The 15,618-nt window shown below is 35.5% G+C and overlaps 4 protein-coding genes across 7 annotated transcripts in view; 2 read left to right on the forward strand and 2 right to left on the reverse strand.

The window, feature by feature from the left end:
* Positions 1–3,002: 3,002 nt before the first annotated feature.
* On the reverse strand, positions 3,003–5,958 carry LOC129243648 (trafficking protein particle complex subunit 2-like protein). The gene is made up of 5 exons (XM_054880828.1): positions 5,875–5,958; positions 3,585–3,757; positions 3,439–3,526; positions 3,228–3,307; positions 3,003–3,136 (listed from the first exon to the last, which is right to left on the reverse strand). Exons 1-5 carry the CDS (start codon positions 5,905–5,907, stop codon positions 3,091–3,093), a joined length of 420 nt encoding a protein of 139 aa, XP_054736803.1. The 5' UTR covers positions 5,908–5,958; the 3' UTR covers positions 3,003–3,090.
* Positions 5,959–6,248: 290 nt separating this feature from the next.
* Positions 6,249–8,093, forward strand: LOC129243650 (protein Vhl). Its single transcript, XM_054880832.1, has 2 exons — positions 6,249–6,631; positions 6,725–8,093. The coding sequence occupies exons 1-2, from the start codon at positions 6,407–6,409 to the stop codon at positions 7,052–7,054; spliced, it is 555 nt and encodes a 184-aa protein (XP_054736807.1). The 5' UTR covers positions 6,249–6,406; the 3' UTR covers positions 7,055–8,093.
* LOC129243649 (WD repeat-containing protein 48 homolog) lies at positions 8,053–13,094 on the reverse strand. 2 transcript variants are annotated; one of them, XM_054880830.1, is made up of 11 exons: positions 12,644–13,094; positions 12,243–12,477; positions 11,974–12,186; positions 11,329–11,907; positions 11,049–11,254; positions 10,856–10,960; positions 10,403–10,542; positions 10,061–10,256; positions 9,791–9,988; positions 9,618–9,723; positions 8,053–8,269 (listed from the first exon to the last, which is right to left on the reverse strand). In XM_054880830.1, exons 1-11 carry the CDS (start codon positions 12,686–12,688, stop codon positions 8,202–8,204), a joined length of 2,091 nt encoding a protein of 696 aa, XP_054736805.1. In that variant the 5' UTR covers positions 12,689–13,094; the 3' UTR covers positions 8,053–8,201. The 2 variants fall into 2 exon arrangements, with proteins under 2 accessions (XP_054736805.1, XP_054736806.1); XM_054880831.1 differs by having other exon boundaries at positions 12,243–12,462; positions 12,644–13,090.
* Positions 13,095–13,506: 412 nt separating this feature from the next.
* LOC129246065 (protein salivary glands marred) overlaps positions 13,507–15,618 on the forward strand; it is a 52,506-nt gene continuing 50,394 nt past the window's right edge. For 2 of the 3 annotated variants that reach the window (XM_054884589.1, XM_054884590.1), the window contains exon 1: positions 13,509–13,935. The gene's annotated coding sequence lies outside the window, so the exon portion shown is untranslated. Of the gene's footprint in view, positions 13,936–15,618 lie in introns of all 3 variants that reach the window. The other variant, XM_054884588.1, reaches the window with a different exon arrangement.

Raw genomic sequence — 15,618 nt, forward strand, 5'->3', positions numbered from 1 at the left:
TCTAAACGGTATTCGCGTACATAAACATATGTATGTATATATGCATATATGAATACATATGTTGGGACCATGTACCTATGTATGTACGTAAATGTTTCTATTCTAAGCAAAACAATGAATATTCGTATATACATATAATATAACCGCACATACTTACTTTATGCCTCTACATGTGTATGCTTCCAAAACTAAAATTCTAAGCCTAGCGACTACAAGAACAAAATGCATTCCTATTCGTAGCTGCTGCGGCCATGATTTGTTACCGGCGACGGCGCTGAACAGTTTCAAATATTAAAAAGCACAACAAAAACAAATTCATTGATAAGTTCGAGCTCATATTTCTACAAGTAAAGTACTTTCATTCATAAAACGAGCCGCCCATATGCCAATTTTCGCGACCATTCGAAAATAGTCAATATTGGAATATTTCGCGTTGAATTATTTGCCAATATTTGGTAAATCTTGAATTTTTGTCAAGTCGAGTGGCCGCGGCTCCGTACATATGTATGCATCAATATATGTATGTAAATATGTGTATATGTACAATGCTGTGCCAATGAATGTGCGCTGCGCCTATGAATGCGCGGTGGATTTCTTGATTTCTGTCGCAAGTGCTCGCAGGCTCATATGTATGTATGTCTATGGAAGTTTGTAGGCATGTATTTATGTATATGCGTGTTTGCTTTTGCACGTCCATATGAACGATTTTTCATATGCAGATATTCATTTGATTTAGCTGAACGAATATATTGATTTTGTAAGGAAATCCTGTCGAATTAAATTATTGTCGTGATTAAGTGAAAATTGTAGTGGTTTAAAAATCTAGGCTCAGGTGCTACCTGAAAAATAAGATAAAAGGAAAACCTGAAAGATAGAGAAAAATCTGAAAGACGGAGAAAACCCTGAAAAATAAAATGTTACTCATTACAATTTGATGTAACTCTGTACCATTAAAACCATTTTTGGAAATATAGTAGGAAAATACATACTTCCACTTAGAGCACAACCCTTTAACCATAAAAAAACAACATTTGTTCCCTATTCTGCTTTGACGTTGACCTTCCCCATGGTCCACAAACCCATCAATTATATCCCTACTTTTATTATAAGTAAGATCCGGCTTGATGCTAATTTCATCAAATAATAAAATGCATATGCGTTCTGTGCCGGACATTTTGCTAGCAATTTTGCTTAAATTGTTAACGACATTGGCATTGAAACCTGGAACAACATACCTCTAATATCGAATATTTCTCAAACTCTTCCAGAGTTAAATCTTCTTCTACTTGCTTAACTACCCTACAATAAGTTGCAGTGACGGGCGGGCAAGCCCAATCAGAGCCAGCACTAGGCGAGCGACTTCTATTTACTGGCTCTAAATTGAAGCAAGGAAAAGCCCCTTTCAAGAGTTTATATTTTGTAACCAATGTGGGTTCAAAATGGCGTTGGCAAATAAAAACCCTGTCAGTGCTTGACACTTGCACGTTGCAAGCCAAGGCCCAATTCTTACGGGCCTCTTCGTCCCTAGGAAACGCAAAAAGTATAACTTTATCCTTAGGCACGCAGCTCTCGATACATCAGCTCCTTTTTTTCTTTTTTTCGGTCCACTTGTTCGGTGGGACATCATCATAGCCTAATTAAAATTTTTATTTTAATTTTTACAAAATTTAAATTGAGGTATATTCAGTATAATCATATACATATATAAAACAAGAAACCGCACCCTCCGGGGATTTATAGTTTTCAAGTAATTAATTGTTAAAATTGTGTAATTTAGCGAAAGGATATTGTTGTTTTGAATACAAGTATAAAAACCAGTAAAAATGCGTTTGTGACCATATATTTTATGAATTGAAGTGAAATTTAGAACAAAATACATACATATATGTATTATATTGTACCAATTTATAAGTGTATTGTATTAAAATGCGTGTAAATATTGAAAGATATAAAAGTTGTTCTTGAGCCACTCAAATTACCCATATGCATTATCCTACACCCGATCCTTTAAATTCAAAAGTTTTTTATAAATATGTAAATAAAATAATGAGAATGTGCGCATTCAAGTTCAATTGGTTACAAGCAATCATAAGAGCTTTTCAATATTTGGCGCAATTTTCATATATGTACATATGTATATACATTTATCTAATCAAAATCAAATCTAATGCAATCATACATTTTTTCCAATATTTGGCGCAATTTTCATATATGTAAACCTAAAATAAATATGCCCTTTGCTAATATATGTATATAAACATGCATACATAAAATTTCGCGCAATTTTCATAACTTAATTACATACATATGTCCTAAATTACGCGCAATTTTTATAAAAAAACCAAAAAGAACAAATCTGTAAACATGCATACAAATCATATGGACATATCAAATGAACAAATCTGTTCTGTACGCAAGCAAATGTAAGCTAATGTAAACTACATTTTTTTACATTGCGTATCACTCTCTCCCTCTCATTTCTCTCCGGCAGCCATATTAATTAATTTCCTACTGTTAACTTGTGCTTTCCTACCCGTATTTTGTTAGGAGGAACGGGCCGGGACTGCGCCTTCTCTATGAATTTACGTTCTCTGCTGTTACCACTCAAGAATAATAAAATACACGATTGCGCCGTGCGAATTTTCGCCCTGAGTGTATATCCTGTCCGTTTGTCAAATTTCTTTAATAATGTGCCAGAAAAACACTACACAGCTACTTTTAGATTTGAGATTAAAGTACTTTTGTGGAGGCGAGATTAGTTTTGTTACTCCCCAGCAGCGGCTCGATAGATCTGAAAAACTAATGGCATTATTGCTGTTGTAACAGCATAAAATATTCAACACATATTTTCAAGGAAGCGGTAGTTCTTGATTAGACACAATATAGAACTGATTGTCGTGAAAACCTATTCGAATGGACTTAGGATGTGTTTACATTGACAGTTAATTTGGCACATATTCCTACAAAAAAATGGAACGTGTGAAAAGAGAACACTAACTACATTACATAAACAGATTTATTTAGTTAACTTAATATACACATTAATATAATACTACTCTAACAAATTACGAATTGAAAAAGTAAATAAATTTAGGCATTTCCACCCATAATTTTTTGCACTGCTCGATCGAATTTTCTGAAAGGAAAAAAAGTAGAAAAAATGGATATAACCAAATACGTGGCATAATAATATTCCACATAAAAGATGTCTTTGTAGTTGTACTTACTTGGAAGTTAGAGGCTCACCAGGCGCATAAAAAGGATTACAAACTGCATCCGTATAAAGCATATGCAAATTTCGAAACATCTGCGAATAAAACAAGAAAGTAACTAATTTTTTAAGTGTTCCTGAAGTGCCTGCCTGCATGTAAATAGGCATCCTTTCGGTAGCATCAACCCGTCTATCATGACATCGATTTCGTTTTTGGTAATACTCACCGCCCGCACTTCATTTTCGCGCAATGCTATATTTCCCGAATCCACGACAATGATGAACTTAATTTTTGTGTTAGTCACGAATCCATAACTGTTTATAAAGAAATATTAAATCACTATACTTATATTACTCTAACGGACAATATTACATTTTATGGGTCTCTGTCGAGTATAACATGCCCAAATAAAGCTCCTTCGATTCTGGTGTACCCTTAGCCATGGGTAGGCATTTTTCCTCAACGACATCGAGTGCTGCATGTACACGATACTGCAGTTCCAATTCTTTATCCAAATCAGCTGTAGTTAAGTATAAAGGGGCATTCTAAAAATATTAAGGATTCAAATTTAATCATTTGGAAAGCGCAGGTATTCTTATACATTGACCATATGGAATGTTTTTAGAACCGGACTAAATCTTAAACCTCTGACTAGTTGTGTGAAAAACCTATTATTTAAACATATATGGTATAGGGTTTTCCAATAACAGGTGTTATTTAGATTGGATTACAGATGAGAAACGATTTTTTATGGCCGGAATTGGATGGTATTGATCTGGACAACGTTTATTGACGTGATAACGTTGTTGTTGTTGTAGCAGCATAAACATTTCCCATACTTACATACGCTGAATGCTGCTGGAGTGACAGTCCTTGGCCGGATATAAATCCGGGTCGTTTCGGTAACGTAGAACGGACTGTCGTGGAAACGTGATAACGTCTTATAATTCGATGTAGCCGGCTGCATGCACCAAAAAATGCGGCGTTACCTTGCTTGAACTGCAAGCGAGAGTGCGGAACGAGCGACAAAGAGGCACAATCGGCTCCCGACAACGTTCGACACCTGGCTCTCTCCTACTTGAGTGAGCATATATATGTATGTATATGCGCATATGAGAGAAGAGAAGATATGCGCATATGTATATAAATTCACATATTTGTATTTGCATATGCCTTCTTCCTGTGTGCATGGTAATGAACCATTTCTCTGTTGAGAATAGGACGATGATAGGAAAAGTAGGAAATGAAAGGAAGTGTTTCGAGTGTAATGTGTCTGGAAAAAGTCAAATCGATGATGTTGCCTCTTAGTGTGGTTGACTTATTAACGTCTGATGCACAATCGAAATTGAACATATCTTTCATGAATTTGATAAAAGTATCGTAATTTTTCACGTTTGTGTAAATGTAACTTGATCAATTCCATTGCGATTCCACTTACCTCCTCCTCTATATCCATACAAAATATCTACAATATCAAACAAATAAAATAAAATTTTCTTTTGAAAAATGCAATCATTACATCAGGTTTTTTTTTATGACGTTGTTAAATTGTCGTCAGTAAACCAACTTTACAGATAACCTCTTTTTTCAACAAGACGACGCTACGTGCCACACAAACAACGAAACCATTGATCTTTTACGGGAAGCGTTTCCGGACCGTGTTATCTCTCGAAGAGGTGATCACAATTGGCCACCGAGATCTTGTGATTTAACACCTTGTGACTTTTTTCTTTGGGGCCACGTGAAAGAGAAGATCTACGCCAACAGCCCAGCGTCGATTCAAGACCTGAAAGATGGAATTCGTGAGGCTATCGAGGACATAGGACAGCCACTTTGCAATTCGGTTATAGAAATTTTCATGAAAAGGATATGGAAAATTGTCCTGTAAGCGTGGTTGTTGTTGTTGTAGCAGCATAAACATCCCCCCTACCTACATACGGGAAATGCTGCTGGAGTGACAGTCCTTGGCCGGATATAAATCCGGGTCGTTTCGGTAACGTAGAACCGACTGTCGTGGAAACGCTGTATACAAATATACTTTGAACATAAGCAAACTATTAAGGAAGTAATTTCCAGATACAAAAAAATCAAATCTGTAAGCGTGGTCGTGATGGTCATTTGCCTGATGTTACTTTTCACTATTAACGGCATACCTTCCTCTTTATAATGAAATAAACATCCGATCATTTATATTAAAAAAATATAATTTTTCTTTGAATATCAAAATAATACCTCTTATCGGAAAACCCTATACAATTCCGATCAATTTTTCATGTACTTCATGAACTGTGTAATTACCCTATTTTTGACGAATTTTAGCGCCACGGCCGTAAACTAGAATATTATCACTTTTATTTATTATTAAAATATTAATTTATATGATTTTATTATCAATGTAACCCGAAGACTGCATGAGATATTACAGCCCTAATGTTTCTTCTAATTGGTATCGCCGCTTTCCTAGTTACTTCTCATTGCTTCTAACAAAATTATCACGTCTGGCAGTATTTCGAGTCTCGTAAGTGCCGTACTTTTGTTTACTATTATGGACAATTGAAAAGCAATCAACCTCCTCAACTCTTGGTAAACTTACGAATTATAAAATATTTTCAACGCTTGCTTCGAAAGCCTCATACCACATTTTATATTAAAAAACACTTACATCTTTCCCAATTATTGAAATACACACTGCCATAGTCAACACCAGATCAACTATCCACGACTCGGCGAGAAAATTAATGATACTATAACCATATTGCCAGACCTTCCCTAAAGCATTGCACTTGCAAAGAATAATCTAAACACAAGGAGGCCATCATTATATGAATCAGTAACATATATGATGATTTCTAAAAATCAATAATCATTTGTAAATCAGATAATAAATTTTTTATATTAAATCTAAATACCGCAGATTATTTGTCTATAAAAAATTTCCTATTTATATAAATGGTTTTTCCCATATTGCATACGCAAGTCTAAAAGAAGCATCACTGTATGCGAAAACAACAACCATAATCAGATGTTTATTGTGCACTTGTCGATCGTGATTTATTTCGGGTATACAATTCAACAAAGAAGCAGATTAATTATAAACAAATTACAAACGAATAAACCAGCAATATAGGATATGCACAAAGTTTCCCAATACTTGACCATTCGCGCAAGTTTCCTCATCAAGTAAATTCACAATAATGGCATTGGAGCCGCTTGGTGCTCAACGAGAACTTTGGAATCCAGGACAAGAGTCTTTCGTACTCTTTCGCAACAGAACGAAACGCACTATAAATCTATACTGGAGTCTTAGGGGTAACAGAAATTATCATGTAACATTGGGCCCAGGCGACAGTAGTAAAACTAACACATTCACAAACCATGCTTGGATATTTTGTGATAAGGACACCGATGAAATGATGTGTGTAAGTAAACAGCTGTTGAATGAATTTTTGGGCAAATGATGTTTGGTAAAAAAAACTACAGTAATATTCATTTACGTCTAAATATGTACATAGGTGGAACAACGTAAAATATTTTGGCCACAAACTTATCGAATGCGTGACCCAAGAAATCCTTCACGTATTATACCATGTCGGAAAGAGATTAATATACATTTCACATTGCGTACGTTACGGGAAAATTGCATCTGGCAGCTTGTAACAAAACTGCATGCCATACCGCACCAAGTAGCGATGAGTACCATTGACGATGTTTTGCTACTACCCAAAGTTTTGAAAAACGAATTGAGAATGCATTTCCTACGCAAAGAGTATCCCACCATTGTCACAATGAAAATGTTCAACAGTATACTAGAACGAGAAAAACTAAGAAAAATTAATAGTTAAGAATAGGGGGACAGGGGCGAACAGGAATGTTTGTTGCAATTAAGGGGTTACATGGGTTTCGTTGGTTCAAAAAATCGATTTATTTTTTTTTTTGGCTTATTAATTTCTATAACATCTCAGGAATATTATCCTAAATTTTCAAGACGATCCGAATAATAAATTCGGCGATACAGCCTTTGGAAGGTGTGCGCTCCAAGCCATTTTTATTGTTACTCAAAACTTTGAACGCGTTTTTCTCAGCACTGTGTTTTCAAAGTCGGTTGTCAAATGTGCTCGAAAACTACTCAACCGATCTTGATGAAATTTTACACAGGTGTTCGAGATAAAATTTACTCGTGCTTGAACGAAGGATCTTGTTTTTTTTTTCAATTACAACTATTTACAATAAAAAAAAAAAAAAAAATTTCAAGCAAATTTGACCGAAATTTTCATTTTTTTGGAAAAGTGTCTGCCAGAATTCCAATTTTTACTTTTTTTTCTTTCCTTCGTTCAAGCACGAGTTTATGGTCTTAACTAAAACACTTACTTTTGCTTTTTCATTTTTGATGAGTCTGTCAGGAGTTATGCTGACAACGCGCACGCACCTTTTGTTCGAGGGGGTCACCGGAAATGACGTCACAATGGAGGAGTTTTAATTTTTTTTTTTTTTGAAAATTTCAGAAATTATTCCTTTTTTTCGACGGGTCACCGGAAATGACGTCACAATGGAGGAGTTTTAAGTTTTTTTTTTTTGAAAATTTCAGAAATTATATTTTACGAAATTTATTTTTCTATAAGACAGAAAAAAGTTTGAATTAAATAAATAATTTTTTACATGGAAACAAAAAATATTGAAAATAGGCCGTTTTTTACCCGATGAAACCCATGTAACCCCTTAAATAGAATATAAGTTGGGTGGGAATAATTTAAATCATAGAAACAAAACGAAATATTGTTTTTGTTTTGGTTTTTTTTGCTTATTTTTAAGGATTTCCTGTAAATGAATAAATAAAATAAAGTTGATTTGTATATAAACGACATTCATTAAAAATATATGAAATCGCTTGAAAGTTATTTACAAAGTGAACGCATACAAATTATTACATTTCATGAAAAACATATGCAAATTTTTGTTCTTGTGAGCGTTGATTATACGGATTAAATGCATTTAAAATATTTCAAAATCAAGTATATTTCTATGGATCCCCATGGTGTGCGCGTCATATTTTAGTACATCTGGAAGAAGATCCTAGATTAGAGTAAACACTTAGCATATGGCTTATATACAAATTTGTCAGTTTATTGGCTTTAATGCAATTACTTCTTATATTCCTTGTGTGAAATTTCAATTTCTTTATAATTTAATGTATTGTAATTTTATAATAGTTGCTGCTATATTAGCTAGATTTTTGATTTCGTATTTTATATTATAATTATTTATTTTTTTTATTATGTTTTTTTTTTTTAATATATAATAATTTCGTATAGAATAGCATTAAACTTATGTTAAAGTAAATAACTTGTAGATAATACGCGCCACGTACATTTTATGCATAAATACGTATGTATGTATTATTTAGATAATTTATCAAAAACTAATATCTTATATGTTGCTAAATCCGTACAATATTTGTATAAACAATAACCAAGCCGAGCGCAAGACTCGATTTCAATGAAAAGCTAAACCACAGATTTGAATACATAATACGATACAACTTAACAAGCAAAACACAAAAGAGCTGGGCAATTATGAACACTACCATTGTTGTACAATGCGCATTTCAAGGGTTTCTACTGCTAAAAATTAAACAGTTTTTCAGAAAATTAAGCGCTTTTATGCGCTACAAAACACTTATCGTTACAGCAAAACAAAATTACTGGTAACTACGCATACACTAAAATGCGGTTTTTGTAAGGGGTGTAAAAGATTTAACGCAGATATCACAAAAAAAAAAAAACAATCCCAAATTAGTTGAACGTATTTTAAGCAAGCTAAAACTACACAAAAAAAAAAAAACTTTTATACAATCTTGAACAACGCATTTGTCGAAAATTATGGAAGTGTTTAGCGAGCTAACACAAAAAACATAGCCACTTGACGCAGTACCCACAACATATCGGCGTTTAAAGGTGTGCCTATGCATAACTTATCAACAACTTAAAAAGGTCTATAATTTTGTTTGATCGAACACGTCCAGTTTTCTTTGGGGCATCAACCAATAACCAAATACAAATTGTCGACTTCTGACGAAACATCACAAAAAAATTCGCCACGCGTGCGCTGAACTGAAGCCCTGACGCATATTTTGTTGTACAGATTTACCGCTATACACACCATGCTTGCACTCATGCTGAACTATTATTGGCATTGTATATGCGTCCAGCGCGGCATGTTTTATATCCCACGACTTTCGATGATACGTTTGAAAAATTTGCGTTATCTCTCTCGTGCACAACGTAAAGAATGGTAGGTGTATTAAGTAGCTGCGTGTATATATGCGGGTAAGCGTTTGCTCTATGTAATTATGTGGTTGCATCTGTTGGTGTGTTGGTATTTCAACTGTGTTGTATGTTCATAGTTTACCATCGTAGCTAAAATTTGGCTTTGTCTTATATTGGAAAGTCAAATCAGTCGACTGTTTCCAGATGAAGTGACGCACTGTGCGCAAATCCATGTTCGGATCCACCACCTGGTAAATTACAATATTATTAATTAACAAATATGGCTTATTTATATGTGCATAATGCAGTACTTACAACATCGTTGCACCATAACTCAATTCTATCTTCTGCAGGTACTTGCGAGCCTTCGGAATTCGCATCGCTTTGACTATTTTGCGAGGAATTCGAGGCATTGCCACCACCACTGGGCGTTGTCTCTGCACCGAGTACCTTTTCCAGCACATGTTCGCACACCTTTCGGCACTGTATAAACTCGTTGGCAACTAGGCGATCCTAGTTAGCATAGCAACAGGAGGTATAATGAGTACACGTAACGGTATATTTTTTAAATTTATGATTTCATACCTTTTTGGTACGTTCAGGCTTAATCATTTGTGGATGTGGCTGCAGGAAGAAGGGAATTTTCAAAAATTTCGGTATAGTTTTTTCAATCACCACATCTGTGACCCATTGTGGCACGGTTTCATGCAATAATGTGCTCTCACTCTCGCCAGCTGCATCGCGTACTAGAAGACGACAGACTGTGCGACCACCAACCTCACTGTAACGGAATCACACGTGCCGATATTGAATATATTTGCATATCAAAATTAGTTTTGTTATATAAATTTAATAAAATAAAAAAAATAAATTGCATAACATTTTTTTTTTTTTTTGTTTTTTTTTGGGATATTTTCAAGTGCATACCTGAAGATAACTGGCGTATGTTTGGGTACTTGAAAGTAACCGTTGCCGTGGCTGTCAGGTTCCAACTCGCTTTGCGGTAAACTATGCGGAGGTGTCCAATATTCTAACAACGCTTCCAGTAGTAATTTCCCATAATTTATCTACAATTAAAAGCAAATTATAACATTGGCAGTTAACCACAATCCGGAACGACCTGGATTTGTATCCGGTCAAAGACCGTCACTTCAGCAGCATTCCCCATATATTAGGGCGGGTCGATTTAAAAATCGCTCATTGCTGTGTGAAAATCGTATTCTAGGGATCAAAATAAGAAACTTTACCGAAGGAACCATGCCTCTAAAACGAATTCGGATGTCGCCCAATTTGGGTCGAACGAAAATGTTTGTATGGAGAATGTTTATGCTGCTACAACAACAACATTGACAGTTAACAACTTGTATATCCAAAGCCCACCTTAGTCTCCGATGTTGGTTCCGCACATTCAGGAAGTCCAGCCTCTATAGACACCCATGCTGCAAAGCAATCCACTTCATCCTGTCCTAAAACGATTGTTGGCATCTGTTGGGGAAAATGCCCATTTATTAATACTCACACATTATCCTTGAGCCTTGGAATATAATAATTGCGCGCTCAATTTCTTACTTACTCCGGTTTTCAAATCCACCGTAAACCAATTTGGAATGTACACTTGTTTATTGCGTTTCTTTAGCTCCTCGTCGAAGTCCACCTTACCCAAATCCTCTTTTTTCATCACACGCAGTACATCATAAATGGCAACATTTTCCTCCGTATCCTTTGTTACGATGTATCGTTTGTCGTTCAACACAATGCATTTCTTCACGGCCGCACCTCCTAATTTATGATTACAAAAATGTGCGTACATCAAATTCCTGCAATCCAGTACAATTCGCCTATTTGATGCTTACCTTTGATGCAGGTCAATTCCGTATTGGACGCTATCGACCATTGCGCATCCATTCCACCACTAGACGTTAATGTACATTTATCATAGAGTGGCAATTTCCAACAACGTACATCCGAATTCCAAGTTGTTGCCCACACGCCTGTCTTATCAATATTATAGCCAAGACTAAGCACTGGCGCTCGCTCTTCACACACCAACACCGAGTTACTGGGATTACGTAACTCTGTTACAATGATATTCTTATCGCGGCTGCCTGAAATCACGTACTGGAAGTTTTCGCTCATCAATAGCGCCCAAACGCCTTCTTTGTGTACGTGTATCGTTTGTATGCATCTTTGCTGGCCCAGATTCCACACTTTGATTGTGCCATCTGAACTGCCGGAGACTACTTGATTGCCATCGGGTGAGACGACCAGCGCGCGCACATTTTCAGTATGACCGCGCAATTTCATGCTGCGTGTACACGTGCGTGGATCCCAAATGCGCAACATATTCTCTGTGGAACCGCTAACAATAACCGTACCTGATGGATTCATAGCCAGACTGTATATGGAGTCTTTGGAACCGGTGAGACTAGAGGCTGTGGATGCAAAACACAATGACAATACACTGATGCACTGACGGCGAAACCAAATAATGCACTTACTTGTAACGGTGTTGTTGCTGGCAGTCAGTGCGGTTAGCGTATTTACGTCCCAAAGAAAAATCGCTTTATCCAGTCCTGCACTTGCCACTTGCTCGCGATCTCTAGCATAGGCCAGCGCTTGCACGTAGTCACGATGTGTACGTAGCGTTGACATACAGAAGCCTTTGTGGGCATTCCACACTTTAACGGTGGTATCACAGCTGGCACTAATCACTGTAAATACAAATTTGTTTTTAATTATATTTTCGAAAAAATGTTCAATGACGCACAATTTCTGCCATTACAACAGAGCACAATATCATTAACCCAATCATTGTGGTGCTCCATCGATTGTATATATTTCTCTGTGGACTCTGTTCTCGTATTCCATACGCGGATAATAGCATCACGCCCAGCCGAGTAGAGCTTGCCATTGTTGGGGTCTAGTTGCAACGCATTAACACCGTTTCTGTGTTGTTTCTCCTCTGCATCTCGTATTACAAAGGACACCTGGCAATGAAAGCACTTAAAGTTCTATAATATTCACGCCTTTTACTGGGGTAGTCAAAGAAATTTTAAGCGGTACACTTTTGTATGCCCATGGCTGCTGCTGCAACAGCAACACATTGTGGGGCGCCAGCAGACTATCGCAGAAATCATTCGGTGCTCTTTACTTGCCGACATAACCTACCTGCATTTTCTTACGTCCACCTTGGCAGCCCTTGTGAGTCAACATGTCTGCCTCCACTAATCCCAGTCAATGGCGATGCTTGTTGGAAAAACCGTGCAGCTGCTGATCCAATTACACTGGGTCAGATTTGTGTTAAAATTGACTATAGGAATAAGAGAAAAAAATTCTTTCCGACCGTTTCCTATTGCTATTCTTAATGGTAACTACTTTTGGCCGAGAGAATTTCGTACGTTCGATACATTTATGCCGTGGAAGTAGCTACGCGAGTTTTCGTTGAAGTGCAGGTGTTTCTCAAGCCGAAAGTAAGCACAATTAAACAATTTTAAACAAATTTTCACTAATTGTCCTTTTTGTACGGTATTCTATTCAGCTTGCTACACTCTTTAAGGTTTCTCTCCACCTTCTTTAGTTTTTTTTTTTTTTTCGCTGGCGACTGACAACAGATTTAATGACAAGAAGTGAATGTCAATCAAAACAGTTACTGCAATTTTATAAATTTTTAAGATTTGTACGATTGGGGAAAGGCCACTGATATTCTATTATTCTTGGGATTTGGAGGAATTAGTATTTTCTAATTTTTTAAAATTTTTTTTTTAATTATGAAAATACAATCCGTGATTACCTCAAAGCTTATGCAATTAAAGTAGCAAATCGTAAACTCTTAATGCCTTCAAAACCCTACGAATTAAAAAAAATATATAAATAAAAATTATAAATAAAAACGAATTTTCAACTATGATTTTTATTTTAGAAACTTGTCGTTAAGAAAAATTAAATAAAATGATTTTTCATTGCAAAGTGGAATACTGAGTTTGTTGCAACTCTGAATTTTTATTCGCACAACAACACCCTAAAACGCTTTTGCTTAATTTCTTTTCAATTTAATTCTATTTCTTTGGGCGACTGGTTGTTTGGAAATTGTGTCGGGCTAATGTGGTGCATAAAAAACAGAAAAACAAAATAAAATTGAAAGTAATAAAATAAATTTCATGTTCTAATGACGTGCATTTGTGATAACCAAAAAATACGCGTTTATATACTTAAAACGGGATTACATAGCAGGCAAGCGCGAGAAAGCGAAATATTTGAGTGAATTGTGTGAGGCTTTTATATTAAGCAAAAATATTAAACAAGCAATAAGATAAATCTGAAAACACTTCCATTAAAGTTGCCATCGAAGGTGTTTACGCGCTGATAAAGCAGCGTGAAGAATATCGTAATAGTTTTTGTTGAATGCAAAATAGTGATAATTAACGAAAATTACAAGGATACACAACAAATTTAAAAATAAGGTAATTGAATAAAAGAATATACAAAAAAAAAAATCCAAAAGGATATGCTGAAAAATGTTTTCATTCTACTATAAAAAATATTGCATGCCTACTTGCTTGTGAGTACGTTCAAACGCACACGCATAACATGGCAAGTAAACTTCTTGTGACGTCCTCGCGAAGTCTGCTACGATGGGAGCGTACCATCGTTGAGTGTTGTTAAACACCCTTTAACTACAGGAAAATTGCTGCAATTGATAGATGTTGAATGTATCCTACAACCTATCCATGACTTTTACGACAGGGATTTTGATGGGCCCGGAAATACACGAATGGCAAAGTAACACTTCCGCAACAATTTTGTTTGCTTTTGGTCACTACGCCATGCATAAGCAATATGCAGACCATCATGCATACATATGTATATATACATACACATATGCATAACATAATATACAAACTTAATTGTTGCTATAAACGCGAAAGAAACAGTAACAATAAAGTTTTGGTACTTTATTACTGCTAGCCCTTAACAGTCGCAGCTGAGTTATTGATGAGTGATGAGTTAATTATAAATGTTTTTTGTATCTTAGAAGCTACCTCATTAATAAATAGTATCTGTGCCATTTACTTATCAGTACCTCATCCAAACACGGTATAAGCTAGGAATTAATCCAAAAAAACAGTCCCTTTTAAGGCTTGAAAAGTGCTACCTACAGTTTCTGTTCATACTCGTAGAAATTCAAATTCGGAAAAAATTATTCTTAAACGCGTTTAAATTAAATCGTCGGTTTAATCTTTTAAATATATTATTTTTGCTTTTAAACACGATTTAAAACTTTGGTGAGTGGAACTAATTAAATTTACTAACTGAATTTAAAATTTACTACCACTGAAGAAAACATCAAAAATATTTACAAATTTCTGAAGGACACCGAACTACTCCGTCGTATCTAATTCAACATATAGTACATCACCAGACAGCCAAAAGCCTCTGCTGCTAGCGCTGCGTTTGCTTAGTTTACTTTTAATTTTATTATCATGTAAGCTTTTAAAAGTAAAAAAAAAATAAAAAAATAATAAAAAAATAATAAATGAATAAATTTACTAACATTATTTTGATCATTATTTTCATTCAATCAGTTAAAAATTGCTTCGATTGGGTAATATAGACAGGATTTCGAGCAGCAACATGATCGGCCAAAATATTCCGCTTTCCCCCAACAATCGGTTCTACGTAACCAGAACGACGTTCCCCCGTCAGTCGGTTCTCCGTAACCAAACGGCCCGGATTTATGTTCGGCCAAGACTGTCAAATGAGCAGCATTGCCCATATATGTATGTATGGGGAATGTTTATGCTGCTACAACAACAACAACCATCATCTCAGATTTCATTAAATTTTCTTCCATGTTCCACTCAGGGCTATATATTTCTAGTTTTTTAATCATAGATTGCATGACATAAGAATTATCAGCTAAGAGAACAAAATCATCAGCATATAGAAGAAGGCGTACATTTATTCCATCAATCAGTAGACCACATTTCAAACAGTCATGTAGATCATTCAGGTATAATGTGAAGAGCGAAGGTGATAACGGACGACTTTGTTTTACCCCTGTACCGGTTTCAAAGTAATCTGATACTTCCCTTCCTGTCCAAAATGCTGTTCTCGTATTCGAATATATATTTTCAATCAGATTT

Source organism: Anastrepha obliqua, chromosome 4 (genome assembly GCF_027943255.1).
Source record: "Anastrepha obliqua isolate idAnaObli1 chromosome 4, idAnaObli1_1.0, whole genome shotgun sequence".
Classification (NCBI taxonomy): domain Eukaryota; kingdom Metazoa; phylum Arthropoda; class Insecta; order Diptera; family Tephritidae; genus Anastrepha; species Anastrepha obliqua.

Excerpts from the sequence above, each read along its gene's own strand:
- LOC129243648 (XM_054880828.1), bottom strand. The coding sequence starts at position 5,907 with ATGGCAGTGTGTATTTCAATAATTGGGAAAGAT. Across the intron at positions 3,527-3,584 it reads TCGACAGAGACCCATAAAAT|TTATGGATTCGTGACTAACA; the intron begins GTAATATTGTCC and ends CTTTATAAACAG. Across the intron at positions 3,137-3,227 it reads GGTGAGCCTCTAACTTCCAA|AAAATTCGATCGAGCAGTGC; the intron begins GTAAGTACAACT and ends TTTTCCTTTCAG.
- LOC129243650 (XM_054880832.1), top strand. The coding sequence starts at position 6,407 with ATGGCATTGGAGCCGCTTGGTGCTCAACGAGAACTTTGGAATCCAGGA. Across the intron at positions 6,632-6,724 it reads ACACCGATGAAATGATGTGT|GTGGAACAACGTAAAATATT; the intron begins GTAAGTAAACAG and ends ATATGTACATAG.
- LOC129243649 (XM_054880830.1), bottom strand. The coding sequence starts at position 12,688 with ATGTTGACTCACAAGGGCTGCCAAGGTGGACGTAAGAAAATGCAG. Across the intron at positions 11,908-11,973 it reads CAGCAACAACACCGTTACAA|CCTCTAGTCTCACCGGTTCC; the intron begins GTAAGTGCATTA and ends TTGCATCCACAG. Across the intron at positions 9,724-9,790 it reads AGTTATGGTGCAACGATGTT|GTGGTGGATCCGAACATGGA; the intron begins GTAAGTACTGCA and ends GTAATTTACCAG.